The 23,674-nt window shown below is 35.6% G+C and overlaps 1 protein-coding gene across 2 annotated transcripts in view; it reads left to right on the top strand.

Moving 5' to 3' along the window:
• Positions 1 to 23,674, top strand: part of GLRA3 (glycine receptor alpha 3) — a 181,348-nt gene that overhangs the window by 121,039 nt on the left and 36,635 nt on the right. For both annotated transcript variants that reach the window (XM_008705064.2, XM_008705065.1), the window contains exon 6: positions 16,580 to 16,717. In XM_008705064.2, coding sequence (XP_008703286.1) covers positions 16,580 to 16,717 — 138 coding nt within the window. The remainder of the gene's footprint in view (positions 1 to 16,579; positions 16,718 to 23,674) is intronic.

Genomic DNA, 23,674 nt, shown 5'->3' with positions numbered 1-23,674 from the left:
ACACTGCAGATAGCTAATTCCATCATAAATTAATGAGCAATTCAAAGAGCTGAGGCAATAACGGGGAAGACAGAAAACATTTTGAAGACTTTTTCAATGATTAGCCTAAGAATTCAACAAAAAGATGATTCTCTCAAGTTTTTTCTTAATCACAAAGATTAAATGTTGCTTCAGTTACATGAATTAGAAAATGTAGGTGATTAATGGAAAAAGTGGGGCAGAAGCTGACTTCTGCTTAAATATGCTGTGTTTCTTGTAAAACTACGGATTTCATTAGAAATTTATTTTAGATTAGTGGCAGGTTTGCAATACAGCTTGAATAAGGAATGGTTGTGGAAATATAGAGAAATAAGATTAGCAGTGTTGCTTGGAGACATGAAGATAAACGAGATTTCTGAAGATAGTCTTAAAAATAAAAAGCAAAAGAGAGGAAAAAGAAGGCAACATCATTGAGTTTAAGGAAAGTTGAGGGACAAATGGAAAGAGTTAAACAGAGAAAGACAATGCAAAGCTCTGTGACATTTTAACATATGTTTCCTAGAGACTGCTTTTCAAATATTATTAATCTAGCTTATTCATGGAGAGTACACTCATATAGCACTTTCACTGAACTTAAAAAAATCAGAAAACCAAGGTTACTTTTTTCAATATTTAATTATAAATAGAATAGAAATGATTAGCTGTAATTCAAATGGCATTTATCACAGTGATTCATTTGGCTGCCATTTAAAATCAAAATGAAATAGCCACAGTAAGACTGAAACTTTACCCTAAGATTAACCTAGAATGCTAAATCTCGTCACCGAGAATTCCTTTGCAGCCAAAGAATGAGTCGCCATGTATACAGGCACACCTCATTTCACTGCACTTTGCTTTTTTGTGCTTCATGTATTTTGTGGGGGTTTTTTACAGCTGGACGATGAGTGGCAAGTCTGCGTCATGTGAGTCTATCGGCACCATTTTCCAACAGCATTTGCTCACTTTGTGCCTCTGTGTCACATTTTGATAATTCTCACAGTATTTCAAACTTTTTCATTATTATGATATTTGTTACTGTGATCAGTGATCTTTGACGTTACTACTGCCATTGTTTTGGGGCTCCATGAATTGCACCTATATAAGATGGCAAACTCACTGGATAATTGTATGTGTTCTGACTGCCCCACTGGGCCAGCCATTGCCTCATCTCTCTCTTCTTCTCCTTGGGCCTCCCCATTCACTGAGACATAATATTGAAATTCAGCCAATTAATAACCCTACAATGGCCTCTAAGTGTTCAAGTGAAAGGAAAACTCACATGCCTCTCACTTTAAATCAGAGCTAGAAATGATTAAGCTTACTGAGGAAGCCACATCAAAAGCTGAGATAAGCTGAAAGCTAGGCCTCTTATGCTAAGTTGTGAATACCAAGGAAAATTTTTTGAAGGAACTTAAAAGTGCTACTCCAGTGAACGCAAATGAGAAGAAAGTAAAACAGCCTTATTGCTGATATGGAGAAAGATTGAGTGGTCTGGATAGAAGATCACACCAGCCACAATATTTCCCTAAGCCAAAGTCTGATCCAGAGCAAGGCCCCGACTCGCTTCAATTCTACAAAGCCTGGGAAAGGTGAGGAAGCTAAAGAAAAAGAAAATGGAAGCTAGCAGAGGTTGGTTCATGAGGTTTAAGGAAAGACACGGTCTCCATAACATAAAAATGTAAGGTGAAGCAGCAAGGGCTGATGTAGAAGCTGCAGCAAGTTCTCCAGAAACTCCAGCTCAGATTGTTAATGAAAGTGGTTACGCTAAGTAACGGATTTTCAATGGAGATGAAACAACCTCTTATGGGAAGAAGATGCCATCTAGGATTTTTATAACTAGAAAGGAGAAGTCAATGCCTGGCTTCAAAGCTTGAAGGACAGGCTGACTTTCTTGTTAGGACCTAAAGCAGCTGGTACTTTAAATGGAAGCCCATGCTCATCGACCATGCCCAAAATCCAAAGAACCCTTTAGAACTAACGTTTAATCTACTGTGCCTGTGCTCTAAATCGAAAAACAAAGCCTGGATGACAATACATCTGTTTACAGCATGGTTTACTGAATATTTTAAGCACATCATGAGACCCACTGCTCAGGAAAAAGAATTCCTTTTGAAATATGACTGCTCCTTGACCATGCACTTGGTCACCCAAGAGCCCTGATAGAGATGGACAATGAAATTAATGTTGCTTTCAAGCCTGCGAACACGATATCCATTCTGCAGCTTATGGATCATGGAGTAATTCTGACTTTCAAGTCTTGTTATTTAAGAAATACATTTTTGTAAGGCTCTAGCTGCCATACATAGTGATTCCTCTGATGGATCTGGGCAAAGTAAATTGAAAGCCTTCTGGAAATGATGCACCATTCTAGGTGCCATTAAGAACATTTGTGATTATGGGAAGAGGTCAAAATATCAAGAGGCAGAGAAGTTTGGAAGAAGTTGATTACATTCCCTCATGGATGACCTCAAGACTTCAGTGGAGGCAGTGACTGGAGATGTGGTGGAAACAGCAACAGAACCAGAATTAGAAATGGAGCCTGATAATGGGACTGAATCGCTACAATCTCATGATAAAACTTGAACGGATGAGGAACTCTCTCATGGAGTGTTTTTTTGAGATGAAATCTGCTGTTGTGGAGATGCTATGAAGATCGTTGAAATGACAACAAAGGATTGAGAATATGACATAAATTTAGTCAGTAAAGCAGTACCAGGCTTTGTGGGGATTGACTCCAGTTTTGGAAAGAGTTCTTCTGTGAGGGAAAATGCTATCCAACAGCACCACATGCCGCAGAGAAGTCAGAGGTGAAACGAAGAGTCAGGTGATGTGGCAAACTTCATCATTGTCTTGTTTTAAGAAACTGCCACAGCCACCCCAGCTGTCAGCAGACACCACCCTGATCAGTCAGCGGCCACCCACACCAAAGCAAGACCTTCCACCAACAAAAACGCTATGACTCACCGAGAGCTCAGACGATGGTTAGCATTTTTTTGCAAATTATTTTTTTAAAGATTTTATTTATTTATTTGACAGAGAGAGAGGCAGCAAGAGAGGGAACACAAGCAGGGGGAGTGGTAGAGGGAGAAGCAGACTCCCCGCTGAGCAGGGAGCCTGATGCGGGGCTCGATCCCAGAACGCTGGGATCATGACCTGAGCCGAAGGCAGACACTTAACAACTGAGCCACCCAGGTGCCCCAGCAATAAATTATTTTTAAATTAAAGTATGTACATTGGTTTTTTGGGGGTGTGGAGGGGGACTTAATGCTATTGTGCCATTACTAGACTATGGTATAGTGCAAACGTAACTTTTTTACGCACTGAGAAGCCAAAAAATTTTTTGACTCACTTTATTGCAATATTCACTTTATTGCAGTGGTCTAGAGAGGAACTTGCAATGTATCTCTGAGGATGCCTGTAGGTTTGAAGTTCAAACATTTCCTTTATCAAATCTAAAGGCCTGCCCCATAGCGTGCTTATTTGTCAAATCTCAACAGAATTTTACCCAACTGCTTTTATAAAAGCTAGAAGTTCAATATACTGTTATGCCTCTAGTCTACAACATCCTCATTTACCCTCATGAGAGAATTCTAGAAGAAATACTGTGAATATTTGCTGTTGGGTGTAAAGAAATTGTATTCGTTTCATTTATCTTTCTAATATTTTTTTTTTTTTTTGGTGTCAACTTCAGTCAGAAAATACAGGGCAATTACCATGATAATTTGCATCTCCAAAATTCACACCAGTAGAAACCTATTAAAATATCAATAAAACATATTAACTCATATATGCTACAGAGAGAGTTCTGCAATGAAGCCCTACTTTTCATTACATGTTTTATCTAATTTTTAAAAAAATGGTGTGTGATTTGTGCCCCAATTTTTTTGTGTTATTGCTGGTAATGTGTAAGATTGCGTGACATTTCTACTGGAGATAAAGTAAATATTAAAGTGATCACTAGCCTTCCTTCTCAGGATTAGACTGTATTAGTTTACTGAAGTTTGGGATCTACCATGTGATCTTTTTTTTTTTAATTGGCTGTATGAAGTAAAACATAAAGCTATCTTTTCAAAAGATAGATTTTCATTGATACCACAGTTTTATTTATAAATGCATCTTGTTTGTTTGTTTGCTTCAGAAATTACTGATCTATGAGGGAAGGACACACAGCTATGTTATGACTTAGACTATGCCCCGAAGGGACTGACAGCACAAACTGATGTGCAGGAATAGGGGTGAGGAGAAAACTGAAGATTTAATTTTCAACCTTTAATTTATACCATAACAAAAATTTCTAAATTGACAGTTTTTTCCCCCAGGTGAAAAAGGGGACTGAAAATATTTTTTAAGCTTGGAAGAACATTGAATAATAATTTCCTAACATCATAATAAAGTTTTGTTATTTATAAAAAGGCAAAGATGACATGGGGTATATAAACTATCACTGTTATCTATTAAGGGTCTAATTGCTCAATTCATATCTAAAGAGGAACATAGGTAACAAAATAGGAAAACCTCACCAATGTGAGAAAGCTAAAGAAATTTTATTATGCAGGTTAGAAAAGAAAATACAAGGAAATAATTCAGGGAAGAAACGACTCTTTTCCACAAAGAGCAGCCTAAATCCCTAAAATTATAGGAAAAGCTCTTTTTAAGGTCAACTTGAAAAAAATATCGACAAAAATTGTAAGAAGCTTTCAAAATATGCTTTAATGGGGTTTTGGATAGAAATATCTGAAGATAGATGGGAGGTTTTTGCTATTTAACTTTCAGATTCATTTCAAAACCACATCTAATATGACTCAGACTGGTTACTCTGGAATTTATGCCAAGACTATTTAAGGAATTTGGTGAAGATTTTTCACAATTATTTCCTAATAATCTCTACTGTTTTCAAGCTCTTTCATAATTGAGAACAGTGTGGATATTATTCAAAATAATACTGTGCCTTTTGCCTGGCTAGTCAGAGATATGGACTATCCTTATTTTGCTGAGTATCTATTACTGAAGCCTCTGTGGTTACAATGTTAGTTAGAAAGCAAGTTTTCCCAAGACACAAATATTCACTAATGGACGAGCTACTTCTAAAATCACTCCCCACTTAAACATGATCCCATCCTACTTAACCCCGTGACTATTCTCTCCCAGTCTGTCCTCATCTTTGTAAGTTCACTTTTGGTGATTATCAGATATTCTAAACATATGGCAATAAAATAAAAACAGTGTAGCTACAAAAGTCTTACAGAAAGGTGATGTCACAGTAGTTTTATTATCTTTTACACATATTATCTGATTTAATCCTCAACACAACTTAATGAGATGGGTTTTATTTCCATTGTAAATATCAGCAAATTAAGGTTGAGAAAGGGTAAGTGACTTTCCCAAAGCCGCACAACGATGAAATGGACAGAGCAAACTTCTGTGAATTAATAGCTCACAAACTTAAAACAAGCATTGGTCCTTTCAGAATCTATTTCTAGTAACCTAAGTTAGAACCACTCGTATGGAATAATGGTTTTAGGCTGGTTATACCAGAGATTTTTAGAGAAAGTGTAATGACTAAGAATATAATTGAGCAGGCCTATAACTTAAAGGAAACCACATCTAACAACCTGGTTAATGGTAGGATTATTCAAATTAAATGCACAAATTGTATATAAAAATGTTTTACTTAAATACATTTTGACATAGCAGTTGTTTCTTGTCAGGTCAATAAAATTTACTTGAGTAATATTCCTCCTGGCAATAATCAGCAAGCATATGCCAAGTGTGAGCATTTTCGTCCCTTTTTTTTTTTTTTTTTAATTCCAGCTGCTAGTTAAGGACATCAGCCTTTGCAAGCTGTTGTCAAACCCAGAAATCTCAGCCTCTGTCTCTTCCTCTTTCACTGAGAAAGCTGGGCCAAATGTGATTCTAGATCACTTAAAACCGAATGTGAATCTATAGTTGGTTTATAATTCTCAAAACTGATTTCGAGTTAAATATATTCTCAATCATATTCTCCCTTCGAGTAAGTATTTCTTTGGCATACTACTCATGGTAGACAGTATTAAACAATAACCTCTTTTTTTTTCCTTCTGTGGTCTTTTAAGCTGTTTTTTAAATGACCAAAAGTCATTTGATATCTTTTAATGATAATATAATACATTTGAATGATGTCTTCAAAATCAGCATGTTTAGGGACACTTAGGTGGCTCATGCAGTTAAACGACCTACTCTTAATTTCGGCTCAGGTCATGATCTCAGGGTCATGAGATTGAGCCTCACATTGGGCTCTGTGCTCAGTGTGGAGTCTGCTTGAGATTTTCTCTCTCCCTCTCCCTCTGCTCCTACATCCCTACCCCTGCTCGCACTCTCTCTCTCAAGTAAATAAATGAATACAATCTTTAAAAAAATTTTTTAAAAACCAGCATGTTTATACTGGGAAATATACAAGAAACAATAGAGACCGTAAAACAAAGACATGCTTTAACCTCCACTCCCAATCCTCCTTACTAGTGTTAACCACTTTTGTTTGTCTCATGGCTCCTTTCCTTTCACTCTATGTCTATGGTCACAAATATAAAAGACATTTCAAGCATAAAACTACAGAAAATTAAAAAGTGTTTTGCATATTAACATTGCCATTTTACTTCAGATTTAAATAATTTTTCTTTTTTTTTAAAAAAAAGATTATATTTGTTTATTCGACAGAGATAGAGACAGCCAGCGAGAGAGGGAACACAAGCAGGGGGAGTGGGAGAGGAAGAAGCAGGCTCATAGCGGAGGAGCCTGATGTGGGGCTCGATCCCAGAACACCGGGATCACGCCCTGAGCCGAAGGCAGCCGCTTAACCGCTGTGCCACCCAGGCGCCCCTTAAATAATTTTTCGAATGTGCTAGGTGTGGAACTGTATTTCATCATATCTTCACATCCCTTAGGTAGACCGTCCTCTTTTCTGCATCCTTAGTGATCATCACTATTTGTTCTGTCCTTGGCCAGTTCAAGCTTTCTCTGGTGTTTCTATGGGAGTCTCTTTTCATATTTATCTATATGTGTTATTTTATAGATGTTACTGATAGTTTAACTTTATATTTCATAGGACAGAAGGTTTTAAATACATATATATAATTAAATTTCTCTTTTTCTTAATAAAGTATACATTCTATATGCCAAAAATACAAAACCATTATGCATTTTAACTCAGAAATTTTATAGCATAGCTTGTGCTTACATTTTAAATATGAGTAGGTTTTATTTCTGTGTAACCCTTTTTCCAAAAAGCATAGAAAATTTTCCCATTATTATTTACTAAATATTTTTCTAGGTAGAGGCAAAAGGTCATTTTTACCTTAAATTTCTATTTATAGGTCTGGGTCTGGCGTCTGTTCTGTACCATTCCATCTAATTGGTATTAAGGCTCTATGTCTGAAGCCATTTGAATACTAGAGCTTTCTTTGTACATTTTATCCTCTCTCAAGCAGATCTGCTTCTTTACTTTTACTTTTCAAAACTGCCTTTGCTATGTATATGCATTTATGCTTCAGGTTAGTTGATAATTAGGATTTTTATTTAAGTGGCATTGATTTTATAGGTTAATTATTAATTATTGTCACAATAATGAGTCCTCCTATCACAGTCCTCCTAACACAGCATGTTTCTATCTTTATTACAATCTTCCTTTCCATCTTTCAAAGACATTTAATTATTTAATTTTCACATTTCTTTGTTAACTCATTACTATACATACTACATATTTTTGCTGAAATTGAGAATAAAAACTTTGTTCATCTTCATCTTAAATGGTGCAAGAGCATTTAAATCCATACTCTAATATTATGATGAAAAGACTTTTATCTTAGTTGTCCAGAGGTGAGAAGTTGAACTGCCTAGAGCAGATAAAATTATAGGTGAGAAAGACAGCAAAGAGAATTAGAAGGGAAATTCCCCATGACAATCATGGGAAATGGAAGTTCTTCCCACGTGAATGTACTATGTTCACAGGAGGAAGAGGTGGAGAGAGTCTGTCTAGGTGCCTTGGGGACACTTTCCCCAACCCATTTGAAATTCAGTCGAGTGGGAGGACAGAGCAGCAAAATGATAAACGCTTCTCAGATGTTAGAGAGACTTGAAAAATGGAGATGTCCTGTGTCGCATTTNNNNTTCCCTACAGGATTTTAGAGAGGGGACCAGCTTGTAAGGTGGCCACAACCAACACAGGCAGTCATAACAAACAAAAATATATCAGTGTGGTGTATGTAATGCATAGGAGATAGATGATAGAAGGTAGGTAGGTAGGTAGGGGATAAACTAAACCAGTAGTTCCTCTGTTTTTATAGCTGTTACATTACTTGGAAGAGATCTAGAAGTCCCCAGAATTCCACAAACATGTAACACAGCTGGGAATCTCAATTTCTAAGTGATCCACCATGGGGTTTACAATAAAGTAGTTTCCATATCCTATTATTTCAGGGAGTAAAAGGATCTTAGAACAAAGCCTGAAGGCTATGTAAGTGAAGAAAAGAACTGATTGGAGGGTATAGCTGAAATTCTGTATCCTGGCAACAAAGGGAAACATCAAAGTACAATGACACCAAGAGAAGAGACCATAAATTTTACCAGCCTCAAGTCTTGTTGGATGTGAGGGTCCAGCCCTGGACCCATGGTGAAACATCTTGAAGTGGAGGTAGAAAGCACCAGTGAAATAACAGAGATTAAAGTCGCCTTCCACTCATTTCTCCTCATTGCCAGGAGGGCACTTAAACTCCCTGTCGTCAGAGAAACCATATAACTTAGCATTAAAATGGGGACACTTTTGAGACTAAAAGAAAGGCACCACAGATATTTAAATTATTATATTTTTATCAAATCTATTTATTGACTGATATGGGTTTTTTTAAGATTTTATTTATTTGAGAGAGAGTGAGTGAGAGAGAGAAGGAGAGAGAATCTGAAGCAGACTCTGCACTGAGTGCAGAGTCCAACACGGGGCTCAATCCCACAGCCACGAGATTATGACCTGAGCTGGAACAAAGAGTCGGACACTTAACCGACTGCGCCACCCAGGTGCCCCTGATAGGTTTGTTTTTTAATATTAGTTTGTGAATTAAATAGTTCTAAACTGTTTCTTTTCAAAATATATCCTTTCTACCTTTGTGCCTCCTCTCCTTATCCCAAACATGATTTAAGTGCCAGGATGGGAGTATACTTTCTCTCCATCTGTCTTCTGTCTCTTAAAAAATAAATAAACAGACAAATAAATAAATAAGCAAAAAAACAGACAAATAAAATATATCCTTTCTAAGGAAATATATGCAAATATATTAAGGCAAATCAAAATAACTGGAATCAGCTTTAAAAGTTGCAATTTTGGTACTAAATTTGAAATTGTTAACACTGTCACTTAACCCTTCCATACAGACGATAATTTTTTTAATAAGAAAATATTTCTATAGTTGAGGTAACTCAACTCAATTATCAATACTTGATAATTTCAGAGCTTGATTTTATGTATTTTATATTGATATAGGTAACCATTTCAGCCCATATATTTTTATAGATGTTGTCTTTGTCTTGAATAAGAATACCTTTTATCAAAAATATGCTTTTAGGACAAGACTCAGTAAAAGTAGTTGTTTCTACTTACGAATCATTTTAATTCTTTTCCTAATTTAAATGCTGGGAAATATGTCTTCTTAATTCCATTTCCATTTCAATATTAGTTACCCAATTAAAAACAAGCAGTCAGTTATCAAATTACAATAAGTATTGTACATCATTTGAGACCTTTCTGCCTTTATATTGTAGGGATTAATGTCTGTTTAGAAACTTCATTTTTATAATTGAAATTTGCTAAAACCTTCAGAATCCAGAATTTTAATGCTCCATTCATAAAATAATTTGATTAAATATTTCCAACTGATTTTGAACAAATGCAACCAAGATTTAGAGAACCTATTTACCAAAAGTTCAATGCCATTGCAGAACATATAAGTTGATTTACAAAATACTTCTTGAAATGTTTATAATTTTAAAAAATTTAACTGATAATAAGCAATAAATAGAAGAAGCGTGTTGTGTCATAATGAGGTATAATTTTTAATTCAAATCGATGAGCTTTGTCCCACACCAAAAATTATACTTCAGGTACTCTCTTCCAATAAAAAAGTTATAAATGTTAACAGCTACAGCTTCTCTTTCACTGATAGAGTATCAGGGTTTATGCAGGTAAAATAAATCATATGGCACCTGGGTGCCTCAGTGGGTTAAGCATTAGACTCTTGATTTCAGCTCAGGTCTTGATCTCTGGGTTGTGAAATCAAGCCCTGCGTCAGGCTCCATGCTGGGTGTGGGGTATACTTACTTAAGATTCTCTCTCTCCCTCTCCTTCTGCCCCTCCCCCTGCCCCCCTCTCATTCCTTCTCTAAAAGAAAATAAAAATAAAAAAATAAAATGAAATAAATCATATATGCATCATAAATAATTCCGAGAACACTGCAGCTCCACAGATTTTTTTAATTTTGTTTTTTTTTTAAGTTATGCTGTGCTCAGCAGAAGTGTAGCGCCCATCTGTCACCATACAACACTATTACAGTACCATTGACTGTATTCCCTGTGCTGTAGTTTCATCCCCATGACTTACTGGGCTTTTTTACAACAATGATGAATTCCAACAAATATTTTATTAAGATCTATCACAAGCAAACGACATTTATCCTCAATGTTGAACTTTTTAAATGAATGTAAGAGATACTTCACAATAGAATTTACGATGACATTACATAGTTCATTTTCAACAAATGTAATTCCAAAAGCTTTACTTTGATTACAGAATTAGATTCAAAAATTAATTTAAAATTAATTTAACCAATTTTCTCTTTAAAGCAGGAAATGATACTGAAGCAAGCCTAACGTCATTTAATTGCTTGCAGATTTCCTGTCATGCACTTTTCCAAGAAAAAATGAAATTAAAAAAGTGAAATTAATTCAGAAAAATAACGATTTGATCTAAATAAAAACTCATTCTTTATAGAGTAATGTGTAAATGTTGCCACTACAAATGCACGTATCAAATGACTATCTTTGGGCAGTATTCTTAAAAGGACTGCAGCTTTTGAAATCGATGTTGATGTGTTTTTAGCTCTGTGTGTGTTGTGGCTTTTATGTGGACGGAGCTCTGGCGAATGTTAAATATAAACAATGTCTCATTTAAGTTGCACATTCATCATCAGCTTTCTTGTAAAATGGAAATTTGGTGCTTAATTTTTCAATAAATATTGAACTTTCACTTCTTTTAGCCCATTGTTGCTAGAAGGATTTATTGCCAGATCTTAGAGTGTTGCCAAATAATAAAATAAATGTTTGTAGGTTTCAAAGGATTCAGATTGCTTTCTATATGGTCCACAGCAGCACTGCTCTGCTTTCACTTACAAGTAACTTACAATTTTCCATGACACTTGGATACTTCAACTGACACTTCACAGATGTCACAGGTTCATATACCACATGGACAGCGGGGGAGAAAAGTTGAACACTTCTGCCACTACTCAGATCTAGGAGTCAGCTGCCTCTGAAAGGGTGATGCTAGTTTCTTTGTTACTGAAAGGGTCGGGTAAAGATAGATGGACCATTCCTGATGTTTGGTGTTGTATAGATTTAATGTAATATTAAGATAGTAAAATAGTCTCATACTTTTATGCCATGGGAGAATCTAGAAGTAAAATTGACAGACCTATCGAACCAAAAATGATGTATTTTAAAACAGTGCTTAATAATACCTCATCTAAAAATGAAAAACCTAGAACAAGTGTCAAGCCAGAGAGGATATAAGGAAAAAACAAGTAACATGGTACTGTCTTGGCAAACCAGGATGTGTAATTTTAATATCATCTATAGATGGGTGACTCTCAAACCTTTATCTTCAATCTTGACCTTACTTTTAATATAGAGGTGTGATTTCAAGTATTTTCAACATGTAAGTCAATGTTCAGATTTATGACCATCCACACCTGCATCTCCTGCTGGCATCTGAAGCTCAAGGTACCCCAACATAAGCTCATCATATGTGAACGCACACACACCTTCCCCTTCCTCCTTCTCTATTTCTAATTCAAATATTCAAACAGCCTGCTATATGCCATGTAATATTTTAGGTACTGAAAAATATGCCAGTGACGAAAATGGAATAATCTTAGCTTTTATGACGTTTCAGTCCTAGGAGGCTAGGTTAAAAAATACCTCAAAACTTGATGAATATATACAATGTCAAATAAAGATAAGTTCTATGGGAAAAGAGAATAGAAAAAATAAATGCTGACTGGACAAAAGGCATTTTATAAGGCAGTCAGAGAAGGTTACCCTAATGACATGAGATATAAGCTAAAGCCTGTGGCATAGCTACCTGTCAGTGACTTAGACTTGAAACTTCGAAGTTGCTTCAACTTCTTATTTTTCCTTAAATATATATTTAATTAATCCCCAATTTTGACAAAATGAGTGACCGAAATATTACCACTGACTAATATTCCTGATGGACCATTGGAAAAGAATGAGAGCTTTTTTTCTTGCCATCTCAAGCATGGAAATGACCTTTTTTAAAAATTTAATGTACTGTACTGTGATAAGAACACTTAGCATGATACCTACCCTAAAAATTTTTAAAAGATTTATTTATTTATTTATTTATTTATTTATTTATTTATTTATTTATTTATTTATGACAGAGAGAGAGAGAGAGAGAGAGAGAGCACATACAAGCAGGGGGAGGGGCAAAGAGAAAGAATCTCAAGCAGACTCCCCACTGAGTTGACCTGGGGCTCGATCTTACCACCCCAAGATCATGACCCAAGCAGAAACCAAGCCAACTGAGCCACCCAGGCACCCATACCCTCTTAAATTTTTAAGTATACAATACATTATTGTTGATTGTGGGTACAATGTTGTACAGCGTATTGCTAGAACTTACCTTGTTTGACTAAAACTTCATGCCTGTGGATTAGTAATTCTCATTTTCCCTTCTCCCCAGCTCCTGACAACTGTTATTCTACTCTTTGATTCTATTGATTCGACTATTTTATAGACCTTAAATAAGTGAAATCATGCAGTATTTGTTATTCTGTGACTAGCTTATTTCACTTAGCATAATGTCCTCAAGATTTATCCATGTTGTAGCAAAAATTAAAAGTAGGACTACCAAATGATCCAGTAATCCTACTTCTAGGTATTTTTCCAGAAGAATTAAAATCAGGATCTCAAAAAAAAATATTAACACTACTATGTTTATTGCAGTACCAGTCACAAAACCAAAATGTAGAAACAATCTAAATATCCACGGACAGATGAATGGATAAAGAAAATGTGGTATAGACATACAATGGAATACTACTCAGCCTTTAAAAAAAATTCTGCAATATGCAAAACGCTTTAGTTTCTGAGGCAGTAGTTTCTTAAAGGTTAGTTGCAATGTGAAATTGGAAACCATATCAACACATTCTTCATACTCTTGTAAATTAAAATCCATTTGTCTATCTTGCACTTTGAATGGATATTTTGCCTATCATAATTTTTAACATCATGCTTTGGTCATTTGGAAAATGTTACTTTGAAGAGTTATTTAGATCTTCCAAATGCTGATACATGTCATTGTACAATATTGAAAGGTCACTTTTGTTAATATCACAATTAAGCTCATCAAAAAATCATTAAGTATTGGGCAAACAATTTTTTTTCAAAATTCTAATTTTGACTTGAAAGTTCAAAATCTATCACTGATGATAAATACTCTCAGTTGTTTCCCTCAATGTGCTAGGCTCATTTCTTTTCCTTTTGAGAAAATGGTCTGCCATATGTAATAATTATAATTTACCAGTCTTTTTTTTTTTTCAAGTAAAAACAGTGTTTCACAAAAAAACCAAAACGGATTTAACTTGCAAGTCAATCACCCCAGTTCTCTTCCTTAAAAGAATCATAATACAGTATGCAGTGGAAGTACTTTATATGTACCTTTTAACACAGAGGATATTAAAAGGATATTTATATAAGGGTCAAAATTTAATAAAATTATAATTGTTACTGCTTCATCAAGGATCATGGACATTCTTTAAAATTGGCATTGTTATTCCTGCACTACAAGATATGGTGGTAAAGAAAACAATAACCACCAACACAGTTTGTGGCCACTGTCTGTAATTATGCTAAAGCACTTGAAGTTTTAACCCCTCCCCCCATTGTTTTTTAACCATCTGGGTGAATGTCAACATGATCAAAAAGGCATATGTCTTGTTATGATTATGAAAGTAGTTTGCACCTTGCGAATCTCATGAGTGGATCTTGCTACTGTCTCTAGAGTAGAATCTTTGTCATGTCACTTCCCTGCTCAAAAGATTCCAATTGTTCATCATTGCCCACAGGGAATTTTGGAAAAATCAAAGGTTTCAACCTGGAATTTAAAATTCACACAATCTTAGCTTAATTTGTCTTTTCATTCCCTATGTTCCTTCATGCACACTGGCTCTAGACAAATGAAGCTCTTTCTATTCCTATTGTAAACCCGGGGAGATTGTAGTTTCTTTCAACTAATTACACTGGTCTCTTTGCCTGAATACCTCATCTTTTCTCACATTGTTTATATGAAGCCGCTGTCTTGCTTCAAGGTCTAATTCAAATGAGGCCTAAGTGGGTATCATACATCCTTCTGAATGCACATAGCACTTTGTACCTCTCTCATGATACCTATTTTCTACCCTGGAATGACACTTCTCGGCCCTTGCGCCTAGCAGGATGACTTACAGACAGTTGGTACCAAATAAATGCTTGAAGAAACAAATGCTTGGTTGCATTGACTCATTTGTTTACATGTTTTCCTGCAGTTACCATATGAGATTGTTGGCTGAAATTAAGGTTGATGTCTTTGGTCCCTGAATAAAGTATTTATTGCTGTGAAACTGATTATCGTACAAGGCAGTTCAACTCACCACCTTGATCTCATTAGCCAATCTGTTCTCCTTCACATCTTCAGACTTGTATAAAGATCTGCCAACCGAAAGCATCAGGATGTTAAAACACTTTGAGCTGTGTAAAAGAGTATTGAGTTTTTTAAGTTACATTTGAAGGTTTCCTGAGACAAAATTACCATTTAGTTATTTTTGTTGACGGTCCAAGTCAATTACTCAGAACAAAAGAATGACCCCCTACACATGCCATCTCATTATCTTCTTCCTGGTTTCAAGCAACTATTCTAGGGACCATAAGGAAGTAGCATAATTTGATTAGGAGTTTCCCATACCTAAATCACTTAGTGTGCACAATTATTTAGCACAAGGAAGCTAAACATACTGCCTATAACTGGCATTAGAGACTAAAGCTTGTCTTTGAGGGAATCTCAGAGAGCTAGTTTCTTTTCACAGAAGACCCTAAAAAAGCCTTAGAATATAAAAACAAAATGAAATTTCTCTATTGGTCTGTCTAAATTGGGACGAAATTTCACATATCTTGTCTTCCCTACACATTGCTCTGTCCAGTCAAATCTGTTCCACGCCAGCTGTTTCTAGACACTAAACAGCGTCTTTCTTACTACCAGTTTGCCTCCAGGATAACCTGTGTGGGACAATTGCCCTTGCTTGCTTCTTCATGAATCGAAAGCTTCTGCTTCTTAATCTGCCCACTTGACTTAGTTCAGAAGCCAGAGCCTGTGTCCTCTCTCTCCCTGCCTCCATGGTAGCATGGTAGTTGTTCATGGCAACAATAGTCTTCCCTCAGGTTCCATGCACTTTGATTCCCCCTCCAGCTGCAGATTTGAAGTGTGCATTTCAATAGCTTTCCATTTAGAGGAGGAAAAAAAGATAAAATCCTGCTTTTCTTAGATACCTCTCCTATATAAATATGAATTTTCCATTTACTAAAAGATGCTGACGTCTTATTACTAAATATGATAGCTAATTCTATCCTGAATTCACTGATAGTATGTGCAAGAATTTCCTTCTCCACAAACTGTTCCACGTGGATTTTTCTTTGTACTCTGATTTTTCTCTGAAGAGCTGACATCTCTATTTAAAATATCATTTTGTTCATTTTGGGATTTGGAACATTGAAGCAGATGCCATAAACTAAAATAGTTAATGATGAAATCAAGAAAGATAAAAGCCTCGATACTTTCCCCCACAGATATTGTAGTTCAGGTCTTTTCCTAACCAGTAACAATTTCAGTTTTTGTTGAAAGAGCTCTGAATAATTTGAGAGAAGGTGGGATATCTAATGGAGTGGAACCAAAATGAGTTGTTGGACTAATCCAGGATCTGCCCATTCCATGGAAAGAACGTATATGCACGGGCTCTGAAGTTTCTATATGCCTTGTTATGCTTTCTGTTAACCTACTACATTTTCTTACATTATTTGATGAGGATTCTATGTGAATAGACTTCAGCAGACTTTGGTGAGATGGAATCGTGCAGTGCATAACTCAATTTGTTGAGTTAAGATGACACTGGTCATCCCAACCCATGTGAAATGTACAAGCTTTTTTAAAAACTTTGGTTTCTTTGAATGCCTTTTTATGCTATAAATATTTTTATTATATTTTGCCTAGTTGGGTACACAATGAATGATCTCATTTTTGAATGGCAAGATGAGGCACCTGTACAAGTGGCCGAAGGACTCACTTTGCCCCAGTTTCTGCTGAAAGAAGAGAAAGATTTACGATACTGCACTAAACATTACAATACAGGTAGGGGTCGAGCATTCTTTATTACACTTGTGACTTCTGGTTTTATGATATTCAGTGTTTCTTCATTATAGTGGTAGGTTAATTATTTTAACTATAGCTTAGTGTTTTTCATAGTCATAGAGCAGAAAACGAATGCATATGAAATTTACAAATGCTTGGACTCAATGCATATTGTTATATAATTGATTCGTATAGGATCAAAGAAATGCTTGCTATTCAATTATATCTATTTCTTTTTTTTTTTTTTGGCGAAAGCCCATAGTTACATACTAATGATGCTTCCAAAAAAGTTCCTTTAATTTCTATAGAGCAATAATATTTAGCTCTTCTTGGGCAATATACATTGTATTTAATAACAAAATGAAAGGAATTGCTTTTTTTTTTTTTTTTTTTGTAGGGCTTCATTTGTCTAAACCTGTCTTTGGCTACAATTTCATGCATTTCAAGTTATTGTTACTTAAGTACCTATTACTCACACCGACACAGTACCCTTTCGCCTTTGAGGATAGATATTAGATTATTGTTGTCGAGGACTGATAGACTTAATGTGATATTTGCACATTCATGAGATCTGTTCATTTCTCTCAACCAGCACAGCTATTCTCATAATATCTATTCTCGCTGCCTACCCCATTCCCACAAATTCTGTTAAACCACCCACAAATGAGTCATCACTTCAATGTGGTTAGTCCACCGCCTCCCACTAGCATCAACTGATGCTCTTATTATTTCCTTACAGTAACTATGATTCCTCTTTGGCTCATCATTTTCCAGGACTTTGACCTGACCTTTCACTATACGAGGTCTTTAATCTCTTTTATCTCTTTAATCAATTCACAATATCTGGTGAAAAAGTCACTGCCATTTTCTTAACCCAGCAGTGAGGTTGATATTTAGTTTGATGGGGAGTTCAAGGTTAACATCTCAACACAAAGATAAAGGGCAGACAAGTCAATACCAGTGTCCTTGCTCCACTCTCTAGGGCCAGTTACAATGACAAGCAAATTTTAGAGAGAGGCTAAGAGGGCTCTAGAGGTGGTTTAAGTTGGCGGATTAGTTTCCTAGGGCCACTGTAACAAAGAACCACAAACTTGGTGGTATCCCTTGCCCGTCTCCCCGAGACCCTCTTCTCCCTCATCCCCTTATTTTGTAATCTGGCCACAGTGGTTTGTTTTCTTACATATGCCACACGGATTCCTGCTTCGGGGACTTTGTACTTGCTCTTCTTTCTGTGCATACCCTCCTCCTCCTCCTTCTCCCTCTCCTCCTCCTTCTTCTTCTTCTTTTGCTATTAAAATTTTATTTATTTATTTATTTATTTATTTATTTATTTATTTATGTTCAGTTAGCCACCATATAGTACACCATTAGTTGTTGATGTAGTGTTCAACAATTCATTAGTTGTGTGTAAGACCCAGTACTCATCACGACACGTCCCCTCCTTAATGCCCATCACCCGGTTACACCGCCTTCCCCCCACCCCCTCCCTCCCTCCCTCCATACATACATACTCTTGCCCCAAATTATCCCAAACCAAGTACTCTCACATATGTCAGGACTACTCAGATACCAGTCCTCAAATCATCTCTATAACAAATATATGTTAAACATCCACTTTCCACTTACTGCTTTCACTGTCTAAAATTGTATCTTTCATTTATAGGCTTACTTACATATTGTTTGTTTCCCTTATTGCCAAAAGTTTTTAAGTCAACGATTATAGATATTCTTTCTATTTTTATGTTTTCTGGACACTGCTGGAGTACGTGGATGCTCAATACATATTTGTTGAGTAAAATAATAAATAAAAAGTGGATTTGAACCCCAAATTTGTCTGTACATGTGAGAATATTACAACCTGCCCTCTGGGAGGAGCAGATTTTCTCTAAATGGGAAACTTTTCCTTTAGATCTATACCAAAAGAAGGCTTTTTTGTCTTCCAGTTTTATTGAGGTGCATAATTAACATAAAATAATCAGTGTACATGGGATGATTTAATATACGTATACACTGTGAAAGGATTCCCCCCAAGTTAGTTAACTTATTTACCCTTTTGCGTGTGAGAGAATATTTATGTTCTACTCTCTTAGCAAATCTCAATTATACAGTACAATGTTATCAACTACAGCCACCATGTTATATTAGATCCTCAGACCTTGTTCATCTTGCAACTAAAGACTTTTTTAAAACAACTCTATTGAGATTTAATTTAGGTACTATAAAATTCACTTGCTTAAGGGATACAGCTCAATGATTTTCAGTGTATTTACAGAGGTGTGCAACCACCAGCATAATCTTGGAATATTTTATCACCTGAAAAAAAAATAAACCTTATATCAATCAGCAGTCCTCCCTATCCAGCAGCTCCTGGTAATCACTAATCAACTTCCGGTTTCTCTAGCTTTGTATTTTCGGGATGTTTTCTATAAATGGAATCTTATGTGGTCTCTGTGATAGTCTTCTTTTAATTAGAAGAATGTTTTTGAGATTCATCCTTCTGGTAGCATATCTCAATACTTCGTTCCTTTTTATTGCCAAATAGTATTCTATTGTATGGATATACCTCATTTTGTTTATTCATTCACCAGATGCTAGACATTTAGGGTATTTCCAACTTTGGACCACTTATGAACACTCACATACAAGTTTTGGGATGGATACATGTTATATCTCTTCGGTGTAGAGTTAGAAGTAGAAAGCTGGATCATATGGTAAAACTATGCCGCCAAACTGTTTTTCAAAATATTCACACCCTTTACGATTCTTCCAACAATGAATGAGGATTCCAGTTTCTCCACATCCTAACCAAAACTTATTATCTGTCTTCTTTATTATAGCCATTTTAGTGAGTGAAGTCCTGTCTCATTGTGGTTTTGATTTGCATTTCCCTAATGAGTAATGATGAGCATCCTTTCATGTTCTTATTGATGTTTGCATATCTTCTTTGGAAAAAGATGTTTACTCAATTCCCTTGCCCATTTTCTAAGTCAGTTATTTCTCTTTTTATTATTTATTTACATATACTTTTCCCCAGTTGGTATGTTGTCTTTTCACTTTCTTAATGATGTCATTTGAAGCACAAAACTTAATTTTGAGGAAGCCAAATTTATCACTTTTTTTTTCTTTTGTTACTTGGGATTTTGGTATTGTATTTAAAAAAATTGTTGCCTACCTTAAGATCATAAAGATTTACTCCTATGCCTTCTTCTAAGAATTTTGTAGATTTAGCAATTTACATATAGGTGTATGATCCATTTTGAATACTAAGAGATGGGGTGGAAGTTAATTCTTTTGCATGTGAATACAAAGTTCTCCCTGTACCATCTGTTGAGGAGACCATTATTTCCCTATAAAATAGCTGTAGTCTTTTGTTGAAAATCAGTTGACCATAAATGATTATTTCTGGACTTCCAATTCTATTCCATTGATCTGCATATCTGTACTTATAACATTATCATATTTTGGTGTTATTGTTGATTTGTAGCAAGTCTTGAAATGCGGAAATTTTGTTCTTTTTGCCTGAGGGCTATATTGGTTATTCTAGGTCTCTTGAATTTCCATAATAGTTTCAGGATCAGCTTGTACATTTCTGCATAAAAGCCAGTAGAAATTTTGATAGAGATCACAATGAATTTGTAGATTATGGGAAGTTTGCCATATTTAGTCTTCTAATTAATGGCTACAGAATGATTTTCCATTTGTTCCAATTTTTTAATTTTGTTCGGCTGTGTTTTGTATTTTTTAGTGTAGAAATCTTACATTTCTTTTGTTAAATTTATTTATAAGTATTTTATTTTATTTGATTCTATTGTAAATGGAATTGTTTTTTCCGTTTAATTTTTTTATTGTTTATCACTAGTGTATAGAAACACGATTGATTTTTGTATACTCGTAGTGTATCCTATAACCTTGCTGAACTCAGGGATTCAACTAGATTTTTAGTGAATTCTCTAGGGTTTTCTATATGCAAGATAATGTCTTCTGCTTATAGAGATAGTTTTACCACTTCCTTCTCAATCTAAATGCCTCTTACTTAATTATTGCCCTAATTATCCTGGCTAGAACCTCTCAGTACAATGTTTAATAGATGTGGCAAGCAAAGACATTCTTGCCTTGTTCCAGAATTTAGTAGAAAAGCATTCGGCTTTTCACCATTAAGTATGGTATCAGCTATAAGTTTTTCATAAATGCCCTTTATCAGGTTGAGGAAATTATCTTCTGTTTCTAGTTTGTTGAGTTTGTCTAGTTTGTTATGAAAGACTGTTGGATTTTTGACAATTTTACTTTTATTGAGATGATTGTATAGTTTTTGTCTTTGTTTTATTTATATAATGTATTACATTGACTTGGGAGGTTAAGCCAAACTTGCTTGCATTCCATGATAAATTCTGATTGGTTCTGTTGTATAGCTTTTTCCATATGTTGCTGGATTCAGTTTGCTAGTATTTTTCTGGTGTTTTTAGATTATATTCATCAGAGACATTATCTGTATACTTTTTTTTCCCCCTGTGATGTTTTTGTCTGGTTTTACTATCAGGGTAATACTGAGCTCATTGAATGAGTTAGGAATTATTCTTGTTATCTAGTTCCTGGAAGATTTTATGAAGAAGACTTGTTATTAATTCTTCTTTAGATGTTTAACAGAAGTTTTGTAGCCTTGAGTTTTCCCCTGTGCTAAGTTTTAAAATTACTAATTTAACCTCTTTACTTTTTGTAGGTCTATTCAGATTATCTATATCATCTTGAACGAGTTTCAGTAATACGTGTCATTCTATATATTTGTCCATTTCATCTAAGACATTCCACTTGTTGGTATACAGTTCTTCATAATACTTCCTTATAATCCTTCAATTTCTCTGAGTAATGTCCCCTCTTTCATACTGATTTTAATAATTTGATTCTCCTTTCTTTTTTGCTTCATCCATCTGAGCCAGGATACCTTTTTCTTAAAGATTTTATTTATTTATTTATTTATTTATTTATTTATTTATTTATTTATTTATTTTAGAGAGAGAAAGAGAAATAGAGCACACAAGCTGTGGGGTGAGGGGACAGAGAGAGAGGGAGAGAATCTCAAGCAGACTCTGCGCTGAGCTGGGAGCTGGACTTGGGGCTGGATCTCATGACCCTGAGATCATGACCTGAGGTAAAACCAAGAGTCCGAAGCTTGACCAGCTGAGCCACCTAGGTGTCCCACAGCCAGGATACTTTTATTGCAAATAGCAGACAACCAAAAATAAATAGCTCAGATGCCATAAAAATAGTCGATCTTGTGCCCATTTTTATATTGGATTATTTTCTTTTTATCAATGAATTGTAATATTCTTTATATTGTCTCTAGGGTTTTTTTTGAAGGAGCATTGAGACTAGAATGCATTATTTTTTACTTTATAACTAGAAAATGAATCAATTAATCAAAATAAATTTTTAGTCACCTAAAAGAAATAACCTTTAAGTCTGAGAAGTAAAATAAATAATTAAATAAATAAAAATAAAGTAAAATGTCAGTCAAAATATAAACATGCTTGAAGAAGCTCCAGTCTTGTTGTACTAGTGTTGCCATGTCAGAACTTGTAGAGCGTGTTCATTTTTCTCTCTAGAGCCACACATACACATGTGGTATATATTTATTTATATATATACAATATACCGTTATTTTTCCTCCCAGTGATAGTTATGAAAATACTCGTCATAAGGCACAATGAGAATTTTTTTTTTTTGAGAATTACATGAACCTTACAGAATGTACTCCAAGTAGCCAAATGGTCAGTGATTATTAGTAATTTCATCACGAGATTACTTGGATAATTTTTTTTATGTTTTTATTTTTAAGATTTACGTATTTATTTATTTGACAGAAAGAGAGCACACACACATGCCCATGAGCCAGCTAGAGGGGGAGGTTAGAGGGGGTGTAAGGGCAGAGGGTGAGGCAATGAGCATCTTAAGCAGACTCCACACTGAGTGCAGAGCCTGGTGGGTTTCATCCCAGGACCCTGAGGGCACGACCTGAGCGGAAACCAAGACTTGGACGGTCAACCGACTGTGCCACCCAGGCGTGCAGGGAATGGCCAGCAATCCCTGTACCGATGGATGAAAGATGACTCCAGACTTTGCTGTAAAAGGGAGGAGAAGGCAAGGGGGTCAACGGTCAGAGATGAAGACCCTTTGCTCTTCTTTGCTCCTGCCTTCATTGGTCCTTCAGGATAATCCTGAATCTTTATCACTGTTTCTCAAGCACGTGATGTGTGACAAGGGATCTTACTGGAACTAGGAGGATCTGTTTATGGGAAAGATACGATATGCTAATCTGCTACGCTAATCTGTGTCTTCTACGAGTTCTGCCAGACATAGCCCAGGAACAATGCACACATCTCTTAGATCACAGGGCGGCTGTTGGGGGTAAGAAAGCTCCGGGGAAGGCAACTCCTCAAGGCATTCCTAGGGCAGAGTGGTCACACAGGCCTCAGCATTCCAAAGACCTCTGCCCTTCTCCGAAATCTTCCTTGCCCTCAGCAGCCTCCATGTTACATTTATGCAAGCCAGGTATTATGGCTGATTTCACGCTCTACATTAACCCCAACGTAGGCGCCCTGAGATTACTTGGATAATTTAACAGTGATATCATGAAAATAGTTCAGCTATTCTTGCCCTATTTCATTTCATTATTTAAAAAATTTTGTATTTTAGTAGAATCTTAAAAACCTTAAGTATATTTATATATTTCAAGAAATTGTAGGCATTCTGTATGCAGTTGATAAATTGACAAAAGGATCATAGATGTATCTTTGTTTCTGATCCCTAAACACTTAAGAGTGGAATCTAACTTTCCCAGAATTTCTGAAACTTTGTTAGGAATTTTAAGTCCTGGAATATCATCCATCCCTTTATCCGGTGGCTTTGCCCATGAATCATAGTAGCACGTGGCTCAAGCCACAATCCTGGAAGTTTTGCACT

The sequence above is a fragment of the Ursus maritimus genome, unplaced genomic scaffold (assembly GCF_017311325.1).
Source record: "Ursus maritimus isolate PB19 unplaced genomic scaffold, ASM1731132v1 scaffold_11, whole genome shotgun sequence".
In the NCBI taxonomy this organism is placed as follows: Eukaryota; Metazoa; Chordata; class Mammalia; order Carnivora; family Ursidae; genus Ursus; species Ursus maritimus.
The sequence above is the reverse complement of the archived record's forward strand: the minus strand, read 5'-3'. Positions and strand labels throughout refer to the sequence as shown.